This window comes from Salarias fasciatus, chromosome 10 (genome assembly GCF_902148845.1).
Source record: "Salarias fasciatus chromosome 10, fSalaFa1.1, whole genome shotgun sequence".
In the NCBI taxonomy this organism is placed as follows: Eukaryota; Metazoa; Chordata; class Actinopteri; order Blenniiformes; family Blenniidae; genus Salarias; species Salarias fasciatus.
Genome location: NC_043754.1, coordinates 16,324,500 through 16,345,990, shown reverse-complemented (window position 1 = coordinate 16,345,990; position 21,491 = coordinate 16,324,500). Strand labels below are relative to the sequence as shown.

Sequence of the window (21,491 nt, the reverse complement as noted above, 5' to 3'; positions counted from 1 at the left end):
AGATAAATGTGATTGAGTATCGATCCGAGCATTGGCGGTTTAGTCTTCGCTCGTTACTTCAAAAGGACAGGAGGAGAGTCTTCAGAGAAAACCCCCTGATGAGCCTCTGACTCCTCAGTCAGTTTTTTTAAAACTCTCTAAAGCAAACTGTTAAGTTTCATCACAGAGAGGTAACAGCACCCCTCAATGGACACCAGAGCATGTAACAAGCAAAAGACCGCAGACACGCACAGAATCTCTAAAATCTTCAGTATTTACAAACTGCTCCAGACCATCACACAACCTCCACCACATATTTACTGCTGGTACAAGGTTCTTTTCCTGAAATGAAATGTTACTTTCACGCCAGACGCAATGGGACACACATTTAAGTGATTTCTTGATTGAGAACAGGTGTGGCAGTAATCAGGCCTGGTGCTGCTGAGAAACTGAACTCAGGTGTGATTAAACCACGGTTAAGCAAACACTTTTTTCACACAGGGCCATGTAGGTTTGGATGTTTTCCCTCCCTTAATAACAAAAACCTTCATTTAAAAACTGAATTTTGCATGTACTTGCATTGCGTATGTCTTATATTTAAATTTGCTGGATGATCTGAAACATTTAGGTTTGACAAATGTGCAAAAGAAAAAAAAAGAAAAATAACTCACGTACGGGCAAAACAGTGTTTCACACCACTCACTGTATTTATTCCCAAATGTTTTTGCTTGTAATTGTGGAGTTTGCATGTTCTCCAGTTTACTGTGGCATAATTGGTTTGAGGTTAGCTGGCATTTTTAATTAATTTGGTAATCATTACCTAGTTTAAACTGAATTGCACACTTTTTATTCCATTGATTGTTTTCAAATTCTACATTATTATATCATTTTCAGTATTTTTGTACCTTTCAGCACGCCACAATAACATTTCACTGGTGGTGTACATTTACCTTCATAAAAGGAGCAAATTAATCTTGAGAAAACTGTTTTTTCCATAAATGTTCCTGCATTTTCACGTCAGGTGATTGTGTGTGTGTGATCAGTGTGATCTGCTAAAAATTCATGTTAAGATACCTTATAAAATTAAAACTATGTTACGTTACATTTCGGAGTGCAGCATTTTCACACAAACTGGGGGGGAAACTTTTATTCAACTTTCATTTTCTTTTATTTTCTCGTTCAGAAACGACGATTCCGTTTTCCATCGCTTTGTCAGAAACAAGCAAACAAAACACGAATCATCCTGGTCTCAGATACTCAGCTACGATTGAAGCCTCTCCGCACACAGTCGAGAGCTCACGTCAGTCACTTGCATGTCTGTTTTCTGGCTGCTCTCTCTCTCTCTCACACACACAAGCACGCACGCACGCACACACAGCCTCTAAAAAATGGCATCCAGTCAGGATTATGGTGGCACTGTAGAGATTTTACATCATTTAACACCATAGCAATGTTGCCTACAGCTGAAAGAAAAGAACGCCAAGGCGGCGCCGTGACGAACCAAGCTGCTGAGTCTACTTTAGTAGCACGGCGTGTGTTCACATTTCAGCATATCAATATGATAGGAGGACCCTGAAACACGACAATGTCCATTCTGCTGGCACAGAAAAGCATTGTGGATATTTACATTAAAGGCTGTGCATGTATTTCAAATGCAGATACACGGGCTCAACCACACACGCACGCACGCATACACACACAAAGTTTCAAACCATGCTTCCCAGAAGCAGTGAAATGGTCTCATGTCTTAGACATTGTATAACATGACAGCAAAAATAAACACAACAGTGATGCTTTACACACAGATATGATGACAATAATAACTTTAAAATTTAGATTAACACTGAAAATAGTGAAAGAGAACTAAATCAACAGTGATATCCAAAATATGTTCAGCACGCTTATGGACCCGATGAGTGTTTCCCCTTTATGTGAATCAGATCCCTCATTGATCCAGTGCACCCGTCACACCGCAGTGCCGACATATACCCACACTGTACTGGTCTCATTTAACGCAATCTTTCTATTTGTTTTACAAGCATCAAGGTTTTTACTCAGTTCTTTCAGATGCTGTTTTGTTCTGTGGCCATTCTAAGCAAGGAGACAGCTGCCAAATATGATACTTGGGTGATTTTCCTTGTGGAAATTGATCTTTTTGATCAATTTGTCATCATCATGTCATTTAACGTATTCCAGTTTGCTCAATGATTTATTTTATAATGTCTATCACTTTTTCCCCATTGTTTCAGTCACGTCTGAGATTGTTTAGCGTGTAAATATATTATACTGTCAGATCTTTGTGCATTTACGAAACTTTTGTCAGTTAATTTTAGTTTTGAATGACTGAACATCAACAGCTGTTTTCTCTTACCTGAGCTATTTATTCCACACAGGTCTTTGTGTTCAGTATCTGAGAGATTGTAAACAATAGTAAATTTTTAATGTGTATGTATGATTGTAAACCTATGGATTAAGGAATAAATCACTTTCATAATGCTTCAATTGAAGGATGGATAATAAATTAGACTTGGTTCATTTAATACATTTTGCTTGACACTTGTTGTAATTGTTTGTGCGACTCCAAAATTTGACTGAGATAAAGTCAGTAGTCTAAATATTTGAACAGTTAAATTCAGATTCCACTGGTCGGCCATGTCATTGTAAGGAAAACAATTGTAAAAAAATGTTTTATCTTATTGTGTGATTTTATGATTAACTGTTATTACTAAAAAATCTGATCCATGCATGTGGAACATCATACAGAAGATATTAGAATGATATCTAACTTTAACATTACAGATTAAACATTAGCTCAGGCAATATAGTATTAATCTAATGATTATACGTAATTGATGCTGGTTTTTAACTTTTTTTTTTCCAAGTTATTGGACAAAACAGTGACGATTTAGAGACTGATCTTCAACAATAAATAAGGAAAATACATAAAAAATACTGTGTAAAGAGAGGTAAAATACTCATTTATCATCCGGGACTTGAAACCAACAAAAGTTTCATGGTTGAAATGGTGTAAATTCAAAATATAAATAGATATGTCAATGTTGTTGGAAGACCGTGGCTCTCTCTCTGTGTTTGGACTCAGTACAGTAGGGTAAAGCGAAGCTCTATACGACGGTACACCGTGATCTGAGACCAAAGCCCACAGCCTGGTTCATCACCCCTCTGGGTGTCTGGCTCTGCGGCCCAGCTGCTCTGGCAGTGCGGACCAAGATAAAGCTTCACTTCTGAGGCTCAGTTTTTGGCCTCTGGGCTCGTCTGATCTGAAGGTAGAAAAGAGGCGCGGATCCTCTGAGCTTCATTCACACACAGGTGGCCGAACGCCTTGTTGTACCATTCTGGAGATCTCCCCCTGTAAGGAAGGAGGAAAAAAAAAAAGCAAATGTTATAAACGGCACTGTTGACTGAAACTGTGGCTATAAAGCACGTGGCGTTCGCTCGTACCTGAGGTCCACTCTGGAGATGTGTGTGAGCCTGGTCCTCCCTGATCCACAGGGCTCCAGGAGGTACTGCGACTCCAGCACGACGCCCCGGACCCCCCCGAGGCGCGAGCTGTCCTCATGTTCCACAGACACACACACCAGTGCGCTGGAGCCTTTACACAGTTCTGTACGCCAGGATCTGCAGGAGCACAAAAAAAAATAAATAAAAAATCTTATAATCAATGTTATTTGTATTATTCATGATTATAAAACGTCTTCAATATACGTCTTGTTTGGACATGAAACAAAAGTTACACATGAGAACGTGCATCCATCAAATGTCATGTTTTTATTAAAGATGTTATCAGGTGTCTATAATAACAACACAGGGACGTGGATCCAGAGACAAATATTACAAATATTACATTCTGCTGCATCTGCAGATGAAGTTGAGGATTCAGACTGATCTAAATGTTCAGGTTGGACTCTGGTGATCACAGTAGATGTGATGATCTGTAGTTATCATTGCTCATTAAAAAGTTGTGCCGACAAATTAAAAAAAGAGCAAGCAGCTGGTAAGATGGTTGATGCTGGTGTCAAATTATAAGAAAGGTCTAGATGGTAAGAGTTTGTTTTAGAGGACAGATAAACTGTGGACTTATTTAAAGACCCAGTATGTAATCAAATAGTGAAGTTTTAGAATAACAAAAATGCCAAAAAGTCATCCAGAGAATGAAAACAATTGATTTAGTATCAGCAACAACTGTAATTCAATGCAGGATGAAAAATTCCATCCTCACCTTAGTACCACGTAGTCACAGCTGGGCTGAGGAGCCATGCTGCAGCAGGAGTACTGGTAAACATCCGTCTGCTTGTCCAGCGTCTCCAGGACCTTCTCCTGCTGGAGCTCCGCCTGCCACAGCGCTCGCTCCCTCAGCAGCCGCTGCAGCACCTCAGAGGGAGACGCCGACACCTCGAGGGACACTCGCCACCGCCTCAGAGGGTTACCATCTCCCACCTTAAACACACACACACACACCAAATACAGCATGAGAGTGTGTGAAGAAACCCAGACTTGTGTCTCTCCTGAGTTTATCTCCTCCTTCCCTCTCTCTCCTCCTTCCTTCCTGAAGAAGATCCACACACCTTTTTAAAGGACAGCTCTGTGTTGTCAGAAGTGGAGCGAGACACCCATCCTTTGCTCTTATCTTTGGCCTCTTTCAGCAGGCTCTGGATCAGCCTTTCCGAGTGAGCGTGGTACGACCCTTCTTCGTCGTCTTCTTCCACCTCAACGTCCACTTCCTCCTCGTGAGCCTTGTAGAGCTCTTCCAGCGGGAGCACCATCAGGTCTGCCTCCATGTAGGAGTTACGAGACTGGGTCACCATTTCCTCTGGAATCTGGAAAACGGCCAGAAGATTTACATCTCCAGTAAATATCAGTAGCAGCACGCAGAGGATTCTTGCGAGGCTACTCTTGGTTGATACATGTGCTATTTATTTATTTTTCAGAAACAGAACCTGACCTGAAAGAGACGCTGACACTCGATGATCATGTGAGCCAGGCCCTGCGTTGCAGCCAGGTTCTCATTCAGGTCTTTCTGATCCGGACGGCCTGTGGTGTATTTCCTCTGGATTGACCTGGGTGAAGAGACAAAGCACGGAGTCAGTAGTGAATCAGATTCAATACTCAAGGAGAAACGCAAAAGGCAAAAAAAAAAGTCTGTTGTATTTATTTTTGGAATTTTGTATTGCTGTAATTTTGATTTCTTTGACTTATAAACTTTCAAGATTAGTCAGTAAATAAAAAAGGAGGAAAAAAAAATCAGTTCCTGTCAGATGATTTGCAGATGAAAAAAAAATAAAAGTTTCAGTTCTAACAGATCATAGACAACACACCAGGCAGCTATAAGAAAGCTCTTAGCACATAATACATCTGGTACTTTTTGAAATATAATCACTTGGCTGCAATGTGAGAATGGAGCTCCAGACACATCCTGAATTGAACCATTAATCAATTTTGTAATTTAGTTCTTCTGACAAATGACATTTTTCCATCATGCTGTGGCGAGAGATCGATGGACGGCTTCTATGTATTGAATTATTCACACTTATTTTAGAGACCAGTTTCCCTTTGTATTAAAGTAATGTCTCATTGTGTATCAGTGTGTGTGTGTGTGTGTCTGTGTGTGTGTGTGTGAGCACCTTGGCGACAGAGTGTCGTTCTTCAGGATGCTGAGGTGGAAGAGCGACGGTCCCAAACAAACAGCCAGGTTCATGGGCGTCATCTGGTTCTCCTCCACCAGAGAAGTGACGTCACGCAGGAAGTAGAGCAGCGTCTGCAGAACCTCCCTGTTCTCGTCTGGCATCAGTAAAATGGCCGCTCTGACGGCCTGGAGCCTCTGCTCCTTCGGGACATCTGGAGAGGAAAAAAATGGAAAACAGGCAAAATAATGCATGAATAAAAGAAAAACCGAGAGGGAAGAAATCTACAGATGACACGAAACTCTTCATGAATTTGGATATTCAAATAGAGGAAACCAAGAAAACACAGCTGCTGCTCAGTTTACACGCAGCTCTTCAGCTTCTCAGTTTAATTAACATGGTTATCAGTCTACTCTCAAACTAGATTTCTGGGCAGAGCACCAAAGCAAATGTGTTTTTTTTCTAAAAGGAAAACAACAAAAAGATCACAGAGTTTTGTTGTTTGTGTTTTCTCTGTGGCCAGCCTGGAAAAAAAAAACCTTTTTTACAGCCGCATCCTCCGAGGTGACCTACACTGGTAGATATGCAGGAAGGTTTCCCCCAGCTTGCTTGTTAGCAGAGGTTCAGGCAGGTCTCTGAAGAACTGCTTGACCATGTCGGCCACGTCGTAGGCCGACTGGTCCTCGTAGCTCACGGAGTCGGGGGACATCTCGCACTGCTGCCTCAAGGCCTGAATGCGAGACTTCACACCCGACTTGCGAAACAATCCGACCTGGAGGGGAGCATCGGAAGTGAGTCGACGGAAAGGAATCGAGGCTAATGTTGAAAAAACTGGAACAATGAGAATAAAATGCTTGGTCTCTTCTCCAGTCTTGTAAAAAAAAAAAAAAGCTGTTTTCTAACCTGGTCCAGACAGTGTGTTCTGAGGTGGCTGAGAGCCTGTTGTAAACACAGAGGGAGCGGAAAACCACAGCGCTGGACATGGACGATGAGGGGAACGCCAAACACACTCTTCTCTTTGTAGTCTGGTACCTTCATGCGCTTCATAAACTTGGGTACAGACCTGGGAGCGATAGGCAGAAAACAATTAAGGAAGTGTGAGGGAGAAAGAGCAGCCTGTGCTTTCATTATCTCTCTCTTCATGTCGATGCCGGTCAACAAGATTTCCCTCCTGGGGATCGTAAACCTGAACAGGACTAGCTTTTAACAACACAAGGATAAGCTTGTGTTTGTAGGTCCAGCAAATGGATGGCGTGTGGAGCATGGCAGAGGATCTAAACTGGATTTCTATTCAATACTCGTGCAACGTAAATGCATTGATGTTTTGGGGGTATTTTTGGAAAACATGAATAGAGAGCTACAAGCCACACTGTTGAGAAATACACAGAAACACAAAGAGCTCTTAAATCTCTACGTGAATGCATGGCAGTGCGTATACCTACCAGGTCCAGCCATGTTTATTGGACATTGAGTACTTCTCCATGATGGCGGTGAGGCGCAGTAAAGAAAACTTCTGCAGCAGGCTGAGCTGGCCTGCTGATTGGCTGCTGGTCTGCAGAGAAGACGCTGGCTGGCTGAGATGATCAGAGGTTCTGAAACTGGGCCATCGCACTCTGGGGCAAAGAGAAACCACCAGTAAACAACGGCAGAAAACGATTCAGGCTTTTTTCTGCTTTTGTATGTTTTTTTTTTTCTTCTAAGTAAAGAATCATTGTAGTTGTTGGAATCTGGGAGCAGCTGAACACAAACAACAGGTGAGAAAATGATTGAACCGGATTTAAACAAACCCTCAGCTTGTGAAGCTGATTTGGAGAGAAAACGAAGGAAGTGAGTAATTTTCACTCAATACATGAAGTGTCAAGAAAAGGTAGACGTTCATATTTAGCTTTAAATAAACCATAATACAGATCATTTTTCTTTATCCTTCTCTTGTACGAAATATGACTGCAAACAATTCACTTTCTAAAAAAATGTAAAAAAAATTAGCATTTTTTTTTGTTTGTCAATTAACTTTCTAGGGAACTACTTTCCCCTATTTACTTATTCATTTATTTTTAAGACTTTAAGGATGTAAAATGAGCCAATGAAGCTGCTATTAAACACTGCAGGTGTTCATCATTGAGCATGAATTCTTTTTTCTGTCACTAAAACTGTGAAATACAAACGGGCCAAATAAAGGTTGTACACCGTGAAGTCCAGTAGATGGTAGTGAAGAAATAAATCAATATGATGACTCAACACGACACTCCACGTTCGTTAGTACCAGTAGATTCCATCTTTAACAGCATGTTGACCTCACTCTAATGGTTTGTGTGGATTGTGGATGAATGAAAAGGCATAAACTTCAGTTCACTTGACACAGAAAAAAACTACAGCTTTGGCATCGGTTTGAGTCGAAGATTACACTGGAAGTGACACTTTTGCACTTTGTTTTTATTTTCTCTTCCAGTGGTATATGATGATGAGGTTAAACTCTTAACTTGTTTGCAACCTGCGTGACTGAACCGTGTTTGTTTTGCCTTGCTGTTGGTTTTGTTGCGCGGGTGTCGGCCAGTTCCAAGATTTCAGTAATGACTGCGGTGAGTGCAATGTTACTCTAAACTATAAAAATTAGCGCCAAAACTGTAAACCCACGTCGCAATAAACCATAATTATCCCTTAAATGCCTGGACAGCGACTCACCGCGGTCTGGTCAGGGACGCCCCGACTCCAGAGTCCCGCCTCTCCCGGCTGGTCCCCGTGGAGTCGGTGTCGTTCAGGGAGACTCCGTCCCTCTCCCCTTCGCTGGGGGTGGTCCTGCCCTCCCCTTCCTCCTCGCCCTCTCCCGTTTCCCCTTCGGGCAGCACGCTGCGGCTCCAGCGGTCCACTATCTGCTGCAGGCCGCTGACGTGCTGGATGATATCGTCCAGGTGGGGGAAGAGGTTGTCCTCTTTCTCCAGGTCCAGCAGGTCGCCCGTGCTGGCGTACAGGTGGGATCCGGGCACGTTGTCGTAGACGCTCACCCTGCTGCCCCGTGGAGCTGATGGACAGGTGGGTTTAGACAGAGGCTTACCGGACCAGGGTTCACCCAGGCCATTGTTAAGGGAGGGAATTTGGCCGCGTTTGTGGGAGCTGCTGTTCCGATCGCTGGGGGAAGGCGCCAGGCTTTCTATGGAGAGGGCTTTTGGAAAGGTGCCTGGCTTATGGTCTTTGGGGATGTGAATGAGGAGGTTTTCATAAGAGTGAAACTGGTTTCTGCCAAACTGGCTCTGACCCTCGGTCCTCTTTCCCAGAGAGGGTAGCTCCATATCCTCCAGGTACTTGCTGCTCCTCTTGCTGGCGGTGCGCGGTTTCGAACACTCAGCCTCCTTTTCACAGGCCACTGCCGTCTCCTCGCTGGGACTCACACTCACCATGAAGGGGTCTTCACAATCCTTGCTAAGGGGGGGAGGGGAAACGTCACCGTCGGGCTGGTGGTTGTGTTTGTTGTGCTCTAACTGGCTGATAGGAGTGCACTGGAGCATCTGCAGCGCATGAGGCTCCTCCCCCTGCAGCACCGGCCCGCTGATGACCAGGGGGGGCCTGCGGCTTGAGCTTTTCCGCCTCGTCGACGGCCCCCAGGTGCGCATGATTTCCATCCGCCGCAAAAACTCCTTGGCTTTGCTCCGCCCCCCTTGCCCGTGGCGGCTGCTCTTGATCGGCAGGGAGTTGTAGTGTGGCAGGTCCCTCGGCGGCTGATAGGAGGCGGAGAGCGACGCCATGGATATGGAGTCGGGCATGGCGGAGGCGGAGTCCTCGCTGTGGAGCGAGGAGATCTCGGCGATCTCCTGCTCGCTCAGTTCCGTCAGCACGCTCTCGCTGCTCACCGTGCTGTGCAGACCGCCACCCTGACCTGTCGGGCTGCTGTCGTTGGTGCCGTCCAACAAGAAGTCTTGCAGCCGAGACCAACGCCGGCTGCTCCATTCGAAGGTCCAGCGCTTACTGATGGCCAGCGGGTCGTCCTCATCAGAGTCATCGCCCTGCAGATGGACAAATTATGCATAAAGTTCTGGATATTTTAAGCAAATAAAATAATATTCTGGTTTGAAAGGATCTACCTTCTATTAGTTGCTTTTATTATCATTATTATTAGACATTAATAAACAATGTCTGTATAAATGGCTTTTCTGCAGGCACTCTGGTTTCCTCCCACAGGCCACAGATAAAGTGGATGCATTAGATGAATGTCAACTTATCCATCATGATCATCAGCAGAACTTCTTTAAGTGGAAATCAAATCAAATACAATTGTAGTGACTGATAGAAACGTATAATGCCCTTGAAGGAACCTCACAAGATGATTTAATGGAATCGATCCAGATCTGTTCATTGTGGCTGTCTGCGCACAACTGAAGTCAGTGGTCACCTGTTATTCAATCACTTCATCTTGATTTTAGGATGTTTTCCATTTACTTAATTGGTTAAAAGCATTTTTTTTCCTTCACGAAAAATGCTTTAAATGTTATGTTTTTGAATACTCTCGGTCATCAAGGTCAGAATATGCCCCAGTCTTTTCTACAAGGGAGGATTTTCAAAAACTAAAAGAAAAAATGTCATGTCACATGGCTGTGTAAGGCAAGGCAAGTTGATCTGTATCTCACTATTCATACATGAGGGTAAGAAAAGTGTTACAAAAACACAAAGAAACAAAAATTTACATTAAAAGCTTATAAATAAAACAAGATATTAAGGGGAAAAAAAGCACTTAAGTGTCAAAAGGCAACAGGAGAATAAGCTTGATACTGCATTCCTCTAAACAGGAACATGTTTTTAAAATAAAGCATACCTTCTTCTTTGGGTGGCAGACATCCAGTTTCATGGAGGCACACTTATTTAGGGTATTCAGACGTCTGCAACACACAGAATCACATGTTGAGGCCGACACACTGGTGCTGTTTTTGTGCCAAGCCGAGTATTTGGAGCCATCTGCACGGTAACGCTGCTCGCTTTTCCTCACTTATCTCACTTCCACCTTCTCGGGTTCCTCCTGAGTCTCATCAGTCTCTCTCAGACTTCACGTCTTTGATCTTCTTTCCTGACTCTTCCACTCTCATCACATTTCTGCCCATCCCTCTCTCCCACGCCGACTTTCCCCTTCCTCACTCTGTCTCCTCCTGTTCCTCCTGCTCCTTCTCTGGCATCGCTCCACTGTAACCGATCCTCACCCTTGAGGAGAGCATCTCGGCCTGCTCCTCCCCTCCACTTTCCACCCTCCTCCCTTCATCTGCTGCCCGTCCTCCCTGCTCCCAGCTTCACCCACCCACTGTCTCCACACCTTCTGCAGAGGAACGGCTCGTTAGGAGGGTGGCGTCTGCGCTGTTGCCTTAATAAAAACATCTTTCGGGGCTTGTGACCTCTGTCGTTTTCAAAGATTTCAACCTCAAAGTATAGTTCTAATAATCACTATTGCTGTAATGAAGCACACCCTCCCCTGCATTAGATGCTGGAGAGACGGGGGTACAGCAAAGAGAGAATAAGATTAGGGCATGTGCACAGAAAAGATCAGTGAAAAGGAAATATGAGATGCAAGGGGAACAAAATATATCATATATGTGTGCAAAGAGACTTAAAAACGGAGTCAAAAGCATTTTCTGGAATATACTGGATTCCCTTCTCCCACTCTTACCTTCACCCAGACCCCCACCCAGCCTGTATTTTGCCCCCTGAGGGTCTCTCCTCTTTGAGTGGGAGATCAGAGCGTGGCAGAGGGGAGGGGAGGTGACTGGATCAAAGGCCGGGGTGTCTGGGAGGGAGACGTGGATGGGGAGTTCATTAAGGGTCGAGGTCAGACATCTAATGAGTGGCGGTTAGCGGCAGGCCGCAGGGACAAGGGGGGGGGGGGGACTAGAAAAGGAATCTGCGATTGTGCTGACGTTAAAGAACAACTGAAGTAGATGACAAAGAGAAGAACTTTGAGTGAGGAGAGGGCAAAGAAATGTGAGGGAAATATGGATTTGTGCAAATATCCTTACCGACACAGAGGCTCCACCAGATCCCGGTCCAGAAAGTCATGGTCCTTCTTCACTGAGGGAATATCAATTGGAAATTGGGAATCTATCAAAAAAAAAAAAAAAAAAAAAAAAAAAAGAGAGAAAAGAATGAGTTTTGTTTAATTAATGACTGAGAGACAACAGGAAACAGCAGTTTTGCCTGCTGCTTAACTTGATATGAAGTCTGAACATCCCGTGCGAGCCTGACACACCGAGTTTCAAACCCCAAAATAACCTGAGTCCCATGCAATGCCTTTGCTAAAATGACTCGGCCGCTTAATGCTGGAGCTTCTCTGACAGCAGCCATCGTGTACACCCGTGGTGCAGCCACGAGGCCCACAAGTACACATTACAGGAGCTCATGGCATTTCCCACAGACACTGTGCGTCTGTTTTGAGTATGTACTTGCTGCTCAGAAGGGAACTGCCAGGTTTTAAGAGCTGTTTCTTAGATTACTAGGGCCATTTCCTGTTTGTGCCCCAACAGTACGAGACCTGATGATCATCACATGAACAAATGACTGTTTTCAGAGAAGGACCGAACACAGGAGGGATGGGAGGAAAAAGGAAAGAAGGAAAAGGTGAATGAATCTTAGAAAATGTGCAATGAAATGTCTGTGAGGGGGAGGAGAAACGACTGAGAGGCTTTAGACAGGGAGACGGCTGTCATAAAAAGTGGTGGGCGAGGAAAAAGGTGGAAGAAAGAAGAGAGAAGCTATGAGAGTCCCAGTAGTGATAACAAGGCCTTTCCCATGACCCCTCCCTCTGAACAGGAACTGAGGCCTCGAAATAGAACGGAGCGGCCCAGAAGACGGGGATGTGGAGATAGAGGGATGGAAATGAGGATAAGGGAGAGGAAAGAGATGATGGAAAAATATCTGAGCATTGAGAATAAACAAAAGGAGAGACGTGAAAGAGGGGGCTCTCTGTGTGAAGTGATGCAGCTGGATATGGGCTGGATTCCGGCTGCTGCGCGCATGTGTCGGTGTGCTACTGTGCTTTAATATGTGCGTTACCTTCGTAGAGCTGAGCGTACTGAGGAAATCCCGCCGCTCTCAGCCAATCACACGCCTCCTTCGCCTCAATCTCTGTAAAGCAAAACGGCAAAATCACATGCTGGTCAGACAGATGTAGTTATGGAACGATAGAAATACGGTTCAATACTTCAAAATAACAATATTATAAACACTGACAGCAACGGCCAAGAACAGCTTGTGATATTCATGACCAGGAAACTCTCCAATTTATTTAAGTTTCCTCTGAGAATTGTGGGAGAAAATGTTCCATCTGGACAGTTTTAACTCTTAAATCTAAAAGTACATTAGAAACTGAGACATTGACTAAGAAATATACACAAAGCATCACACTGTTTTAGTCATTGTCTCTGAGAGATTTTAGTCTAGAAGGGAGGAACATCTCCGAGAATGGATTTCTCCTCTGGGAATTCAGAGGAATGATGAGATTGGAAAAATTGGATCAGCGCCGCAGAGGGGCGCACTTCAACTGGAGGGGACAAAGGAAACTATTTACACTGTTTAATGTTATTTGCCATACTCAGAAGTAAAATCCAGTATCTGGGATACAGCGGCAGTTAAATTTCTGCTGTTAATGCAACGGGCTTTATACACGGCACCACACCCTGCTAGGTGCTGCTGCCAGCACCATCAGGCGTTTTACAGGCATTTGTTTTACTGCTTTTTTCCACAAGCGTATATATTGCACACACGGCCAAAGCGGCAGCTTTAAAATGTGCTTGTGTGTGTGTGTGTATGTATGTTTTCTTTATGAGCAGACACTTATTAAACCGCTCTGCGGCCTTGCTAAGTGCTGACAAAGACATCTGAATGAAATGGTTCCCGGGATCGCAAGAGTTTTAACAGCAATGTAAAACGCATTATATGCACACTGAGACTTGCAGATTCACACACACACGTTGAACTGTCCCAATTAAAGTGAGATCAAACTCATCAATTAATCTAATGCAACTATAAATCTGCAAAGTTATTAGTAAATTATTATAAATTATTATAAATTAATATTATTCCAAGTGTTCTGTATATTATAAGTAAAACACAGCAATGTGACAGTCATCTCAAGTCCAAAATCAGCTGTTTAAGTGCTGTAAGTCCACAGTCACTGCTCTTATCTCATACCTCTGGAGAAGCCCCACACTCATTCACTCTCACTTCTCTCATTCAGTCATTCGGAGTGAGCAAAAGAGAGAAAAAAAAACAGGCACCACAGAAACACAGAGGGACAAAGTTCAGCAGGGCAATAAAAAGGCTCCATCTTCACCATCAGAGATGAGAACGGTCAGAGGAAATGATCCTTTCACCACAATCTAGCAATTACATCCCTCTCCCGGCATTCTCGGCATAACTCCTCTCTCTAAATCATATATGAAGGAACACAAGAGCACATCATGAAACTGCTTCTTTTTTTTGCAACTCTCTGAAAATAGACCAGAGAGAGAAAAAGAGAAGCCTTTCACCAGAGAGAGCCTGTAGGGTGAGAAATGTGAAAGGAAAAAAAAAACTTACTTGAAGCCCTCATGGTGTGGGTGATGACATGCTTTTATTTCTCTCTCCTGTGTTCAGACTAAAGATTCCTCTCCATCCCGTGCCACATCCAGCTCGCTACGACACAGCGTTCCATCAAGCAGCAGCGCTTCTGCACTTTCTTCCTCGCTGCCTTCGCAGCCCTTGTGTTTACAATGCTTCCTCCCTCTTGCAGCCGGCCCCATGCAGCTTTTCTCTTCCCTCTAATTTTCTCCTCAGCCTCCTCTCGGGCACTTTCATCTTTGTCAGGATCCACATACAATATCTCTCTATTTTTTACAGCCCCCTCTGACGGATGCTGAGCTGGACTTGTGTATTATCCCATTAATTCTGTCTCACATGCAAATATTCCTCAAATTTTCCTAACTTCAAGCATGAAAATAGCTGTTTTCCCCATCAGTTTCACTTCTTCGCCATCTCTGATTTACGTACTCCCTTCACTGTCTTTTCCTAAACCAAAACACTCCCGAAAACATTTTCCTCCATCCGTCCGTCTGTCCTCTGCGGCTCCTTCAGTTCATTCTTCCTCGTTCCTTCTTCAGGAGTTCGTTGTTGCCGGCATTACCGGAGCTTCTTTTTCGCCCCATCCCGTCCAAGGAGGAAACGGCTAATTTCAGCTGGCGTTTGCATCAGCCGGACCCGGAGGTCGCCCTGCGACAACTGGTGGACGCTAACTTCACATGTCAGCTCAACCTACTGGCAAAATCAGCAAGGACGCTCCGACCTCTGCTTTTTCCCCTTCGCTGACTGCACTGCCTTACAGACCACCACAATGTGAGGAGGGGGGGGGCAGCATACACACACACACACACACACACACACACACACACACACACGAATTTACACACATTCAGACATTCACAGCAGTCCAGATGTTGCCCCCAGTGAATCAGAGAATGCAGAAAGGATGAGACAGTCAGACAGCTGGGGTGGGGAGGGCAGCTGAGATGGACAGACCCTGTGGGAAAGCCACAGGGGAGGAAGACATACCACAAAAGACGTTTATTTACCGAATGGGAGATTTCAAGTGTGACTGACGCTTTTTATTAAAACCAGGTTTTAAAATGCCTTTCAGAGCACATGGAGACCAGGAGGCATTACAAGAAGAGGAAGTGGGAATATTGTGAGGGTGTCTGCAACTCTGCACGCGACATCTTTCATTGTTCTCCAATCAAAAACGAAGAACACATCTGTGGGCCACGCCGATGCAAAACCGACATGCTGCTTCACTACAGCGAACACGGACGGCGATGTTTGAGTCACACATCAACCTGAGATACTAGCTTTGAACTTTGTACTTCATACTACCTGATACAAACATCTGTGTGTCCATCAGGGCCTGTGGCGTAACACACACATAAAAAGACAAAACAATATTAAACTACAAGAGAGAGTCTTGGGACAAGCCGCTGATAGAATTTCATGTCCAAAAAAATCTATAAGCCATATGGCGGAAAGTTAAGTAAAAGCCATTTGATAATAGAGCAGATAAACAGAAGCCATTCCCCATTTATGGCCTTTTCGAAGCGGCGGATACGCTCCAAGAAAAAAACATGACAAGATTATTTTGTTACATTTTCCCGCTTGTCGACATTCCCCATGGTGCATTTTGTTGGCTGCTTGGAGGTTGGAACGGAATTTTCACATTTTCCTAAAGTGTCTTTTTTCACAGCAGATATGCACTTCCTTATAAGTAAAGCTTGTGTTTTTTGTCACCGTCTAAAATGTATGCACGCTGTCTTATTTTGGATATTTGACCCCCCTTCAAACAGAAGTGCATTTGAGGTAATGCGGACGCAGGATCGGTATCACACGTGTCTGTAATACACCTAACACATTCTCAGCAATAGCATGCATTTAATTACACATGCACTGATTTTTTTTTCAGCACCGATTTTCAAAGTAATCAATACTTTTGAGGTCTCCGCTAACGCAAGACTGGCTGTCACAGTCCAAATGGAGGAAATAAAAGGTTAGAATGAAGAACCAAGAGCTGCACTTGAGATATTTTGTATTACAATAAATGTATTTCTAGTAAAAAATATATATAGTGACATTAATAACAGCTTATACCAAAAAAACACAAAACCTTGAGTGGAGTCAAGTGGAGAGAAAAAAAGATGAAAGTGTTTGTGCTGAATGAAAAGTGTCAGAGCTCTTGTCAGCGTGGGAACAAAGAGCAGCTATTTATCCGTGTAGAATTTAATCAAAAGATTAATTAGTACACAAACGTGTTATTAGTGTGACACAGAGCACTCCGGTTCACACACTGAGCCAGGGCTAATCTGAGCTGCCCGCCGGGCGTCTCCCTCACTGCGTTTCATGTCGCTGCATTCCTGCTGGGGGGAGCAGATGACAACAGGCGGCGGGCCACAAGAAGCCAAGAAGGTGGACAGATGGTGTGTGTGTGTGTGTGTGTGTGTGTGTGTGTGTGTGTGTGTGTGTGGTGTATGTGTGTGTAGGCGTGTGAATTTGGGCGTCCCGTGAGTTGGACAAAGGGGCTCTAAGGTAATTCCTTACATAACAAGGATGCCAGCATTGTTACATAATACACATAATACAAGCACCCCAATGTTCTGGCAGCCTTTTTTAAATGAAAGTTTCTTTCTACTACCTTTCATTTCCTGCCCTTTATCCAGGGCCTGTAATCTTGACTTTCTGACAGCCTTTTCTTGATGTTGTGTCTGCCTACTGCGGGGCCTCAAGAACCCTCAAGTGTCCTGCATGACATAATTTCCTGCACTGAATTTCCCATGTGTCCAAAGCAGCATGTGAGCTAAAAACAGCAGCAGGAAGTTCCCGATTGAATATGTCACCGAGACGATTGTTACACGAAGTGGATAATCCAGAGTCACAAACAACGGAGTCTGAGATTGTTCAGCGAGGTCCGCATTTAAACCGAAACGAAAATGGCTCCTTTTGATTAAGATCATGTCAACTGCTACGAGAGACGGACAGCAAAGGGACAGTGATGAATGTGAGTCTCACACAAACAGGATGCTTGGAAAACAGCCACGTTCCCACATGCGCAAAAGCACTTAGCCGCCCGTGTACAAAGGTCAACGAACTACAGCGAAGAAAACTGTGAAGGAGTGACGTGAGAGAGAGGGAGGGAGGTAGAGGAAGGAAGAGAGAGAGAGGGGGGGCAGGACGCTACGGAGAAATATGTCCGTCTGTCTTGTGTGTGATGAGGTCCACCTCTCAGGAATGTACTGTAAAACAGAATCAATACTGGCATGAAATCAAAGCAGGTCCAGACACAGAGTCTGCCGAGCGCAGACGGCCCCGAGCGGACACCACGACAGAAATGAAAGGCTGCAGGTCAGCAAAAGGGCCTAATTAAAAAAAAGCACTGGGGCCATGGCGAGCGCTAACAAGCTGGATTAATTGGGCGGGATGAGTAAGACCGAAGGTCATAAGAGAGCGAGTTCAGTTTTGCCACTTTCCCTCCAGCAGAGGGTGTCAGTGTAATGTGCTGCAGCACATGGGGCTTCAGGCTATGGAAATATGAGAAAGAGACAGGATATGTCTTATTTTATCTAAACTTTAATCAGATGCACCTTAATTGCCATCTGATTAAAGGGAAGAAGTATAGAGGCGAGTTTTGATATCAGTGCAGCCTGAAAAATTTAGGGGTGAGCATAATACTACGCTGGTTTAACGTTTTAAACCCTAAACTGTGTTTTTCTGTCTGGTCTCTCTGAGGTAGAAATTATACCATTTAAATATTTAAAAACTAAACAGGATTTGAATTTTACAGAATTTAATTTGGGAAAAAGAAAGCGCCAACACACTGTCGACAAACAAGCTGATGCCCATGTTTCATTCAGTTCAGGCCTTGTCCTTAAAGAGGGAGAAAATATTACAGAAGTTTTAGGTTAAAACGTGGGGTGGGTGCTGTGCTGTATCTGATATCATAGAATGAATGATAAAATATGAAGAGCGTCAAAATATTGGTATTCATGGTGCAACAAGCATCTCTAATTATCAGAGGATTTTGTAACAAGTGGTCCTTCGTTTTACTTGACTGGAAGACAGACCTTACATCTAAAGATGAATGAAAACGGATGGGCGGGCGGATGGATGGATGGATGGATAGATGGATGTCATTAATCTGAAAATAAACCTTAATTTAAATGTATTTGAATAAAAAACTACAACTTTTAAGAAGTGTCAGGTTCACATTCGAGTTCCTTGGGCCGCTGAGTCCTTTTGTTTTGTTTTGTTTTTTTTATTTCAAACTATCTCAGACTACCAGCTGCTGAGTTGAGGAATGCAACAGAGGAGTGTGTCTGTGCATGTGTGTGTGTGTCTGTGTGTGTGTGTGTCTGTGTGTTTGAGGGGGGCCGATGAGTAAAAAGAAAAGTGTGTGAGTGCCAGAAGCAGGGAGTGAAAGTTTAGCAAGTGATAGCATCACGGTGCGCAGGCACAAACTTGTTTCGCCATCGACATTCCTGTCATATCTCTCACTGTCCTTCAGCAATTCATCACATCTTCACACCTTTCTTATAATATTTGCTTCATGGAGACAAACTAATCATCGGGAGCAGGCAACACCTAAGACAAGACTTGACTCGCTTCGTCTTCTTCAGACCAATCCTGCCGTGTGTTTTCAGCCTGAGACTCCCCATTCGTGCGCTTGGAAAAAAAATCTCACACCCCATAAAAGATGAAGTCACGGCCAACGTGCATTTCTGAGACTCTGCGGTGACAATGTGTTCTGTTCACTGGGAAATGCGAGGCCACGTGACAGGAAGCCAAGGAAGTAACCAGTTGGGTAGGTGGAACACAGACAAAAACAATAACATGACAAGCCCCCTGAGGTTTGCTATGACTTCTTTCAGATTTATGAAAGACATCTTTGAAGCAGTGTCTTTGCTTGTCCATCTGAAAATAAAAAAAATCCAGACAGAGATTTGAGTAATCTTGCGATCTGAAGTGGATCCGCTGATGCCGATAAAAACAATCTTGAAAAGCAGTGATGAAAGGGAAGTCAGCTAGATCAGGGATAAGAATTTTATCTGTACAAAGTGATATTGTGTAAACTTTCAGGCAACAGACAAAGAATCAAATATTAAAAACATTCCCAAAAAGTAAGAGGGAATGTCAAACTGACTTTTTTTTTTTTTTTTTTTTTGACATAACTGAGGGAGAGGCCTCTGGATTTTGTCTATCACAGACAAAAAAGCTACAGGGGAATGGATACTGTTCAAAACTCTATGTTCAACTACAATAAAAGCAGCAGCATCAGTTAGTAAAACTCATTTTTTCTGTTACTAGTTCATCTGGTCGAATAGTAATCAGAGGTTTCATGAACTCTGTCACACTAGAATCCCAGCAATAAGTCAACCAAATAGCAGACTGACCAACCAACCACACTGATATTCACATTTTGGGAATAAAACACCTTTTAAAACACCTTGAACCGCCACTCTGCAATAATTTCTGATTTGATTTAGTAGCATTTGTTATTAATCTTCCGTATAATTTATCATCATCATTATTATATTGGGACAGCTCTCTTTATAATACCTCGAGCCAGTTTCCGCAGCAGCTGCTGGCGCGCAATGATGCGTGAGAGGCGCAGGGCCGAGCGCCGTCGAGGAGTTTCTCCCAGCCTCAGGTAGTACTCATGGCCGTCGGGCGTCATGGCCTCCAGGCAGTTTCTCTCACTGGAGCTGTCACTGTCGCTCTCGCAGTCATTACTGTCGCCCTTGGCGCTTTGATCCGCACCGTCCATGGCGTCACGGATTTCAATCCTCCCAGTGTCTGTCAGATCAGCACTGTCCCGGCTGTCCTCGGCGCGGACGGCGTCAGCACTCTCTACATCGTCCCTCTTTTTGTCCATGCTGTCAGCGCTGACTGCATCCAACGGCTGCGTAAACCGTTCCAGCGGCTTACGCCACCAGCAGCATCCTCTGCTTTGGGAGGTTCTGATGCGCTTGCACACTCCGCAGGATCCACGCCGCTGTTTGCTGTCTCCTCATTCCCTGCAGAATCTGCCCTGTCTGCACCTTCACGTTGTGCTGAGGTGGCCACGCCGTCCTGAATCACCGCAGCATCTTCTGTACCGGTCACACTCCCGAAACGCAAGATCTAATCCTCGCTAACCTCCACAGTCCTCCTCGCTCTTGCCCTGATGAGTCTGTTGTGTGAGCACTCCTTGTGAATTCCTGTCTCGAACATGTCCTCACTAGAAGCCAAGTCGGCTCCCCACCCGCCCGCTCGCCTCCTCCCTCAGACTCACCGCCAGTGGAACAATCACACAGGCTTCATCGCGCCGCCTGACTCAGGCGACAGGCCTCGTTCTGTCCCCCACGCTCGCACGTGCCGACTTCTCAGCTGAGCGAAGACGAAGTCAAACTCATAAACTGTTGCTTTCACAATGGCTTTCTCTTGGTCACATGACCCACAGCCAATAGCCCAACGCTCGGGGAATGCCGCCCAGCTTCCTGAAGCTCTGCCAGAGAAACCGTTTGGTACATGCCTTGGGCATTATGTGAATATCTGAGCGAGAGAAGGGCATATCTGTGATAGTGGTCACAGCTGGGATGGGCCTGGAAAAAGTACGATCCCAGAGGCCATATCCCGATGTGAAATGGGAAGGGGCAGAACAATGGGGAGCATGTGGGTGTGTGAGCCTGCGCTCAGGAATGTCTGTAGGAGCAAAGCTATTGTGGCCAATGGTGAGTAAGACTGTACCGCCATTGACAAATGTTCCCTAAATTCACACCATCGGCCTTATAATCACATGACATCTAACATAACACCCTGCACTTATAACTTATTCACATTCCTTGCTTGCCCCCCTCTATAATCAACATTACATCCGCCTAAATCTGTCATGGGCCATTTGTCCTAAGCTCCGCTATTGTCTGAAATGTGTGACTGAAAGTTGCCATAAAGTAAACCACGTTAGTGGTTAAATGTATGGAATGCAGAGAGCGGAGGAAGGAGGAGGGAAGTCATACTTTGACCCAGTTTTGCAGAATAGTGATCTACCAGGAATTGAGGATATAGGCATTTATAGGTCATTTGAATTCATTTCATGGAGGCAACAGGCAAGGGTAAGAGGTGAATGGAAGGGGGGGCGCACGTGAAAAGTAGGTCATGGCAAAGTCAATTTCAGGTCAGCAGTTGGACACACGCCATAAGCAGACAAGCAAAACCAGGTGAGTTTTGAGACAGTGTGTTAATCATAATTCATAATAAACAACAGTGGATCAAACTTTCCTGATTATAGTCAGACAATAATCCTGTGAAACGATCAGTGGTGAGATTTGATTTGATTGCACTGCCCTCTTGAGG

General features: G+C 44.4%; 1 protein-coding gene across 4 annotated transcripts in view; it reads right to left on the bottom strand.

The window, feature by feature from the left end:
* Positions 1-1,120: 1,120 nt before the first annotated feature.
* Positions 1,121-21,491, bottom strand: part of stard13a (StAR related lipid transfer domain containing 13a) — a 46,473-nt gene continuing 26,102 nt past the window's right edge. For 2 of the 4 annotated variants that reach the window (XM_030100835.1, XM_030100837.1), the window contains 13 exons: positions 12,642-12,713; positions 11,609-11,690; positions 10,423-10,486; positions 8,301-9,616; positions 7,061-7,231; positions 6,522-6,681; positions 6,192-6,390; positions 5,619-5,832; positions 4,940-5,054; positions 4,563-4,814; positions 4,217-4,434; positions 3,439-3,615; positions 1,121-3,346 (listed from right to left, as the gene is read on the bottom strand). In XM_030100835.1, the coding sequence (XP_029956695.1) occupies positions 3,229-3,346; positions 3,439-3,615; positions 4,217-4,434; positions 4,563-4,814; positions 4,940-5,054; positions 5,619-5,832; positions 6,192-6,390; positions 6,522-6,681; positions 7,061-7,231; positions 8,301-9,616; positions 10,423-10,486; positions 11,609-11,690; positions 12,642-12,713 (3,158 nt within the window). In that variant the 3' untranslated portion in view covers positions 1,121-3,228. Of the gene's footprint in view, positions 3,347-3,438; positions 3,616-4,216; positions 4,435-4,562; positions 4,815-4,939; positions 5,055-5,618; positions 5,833-6,191; positions 6,391-6,521; positions 6,682-7,060; positions 7,232-8,300; positions 9,617-10,422; positions 10,487-11,608; positions 11,691-12,641; positions 12,714-14,165; positions 14,528-19,715; positions 20,379-21,491 lie in introns of those variants that run through there. The other 2 variants (XM_030100836.1, XM_030100838.1) reach the window with 2 other exon arrangements.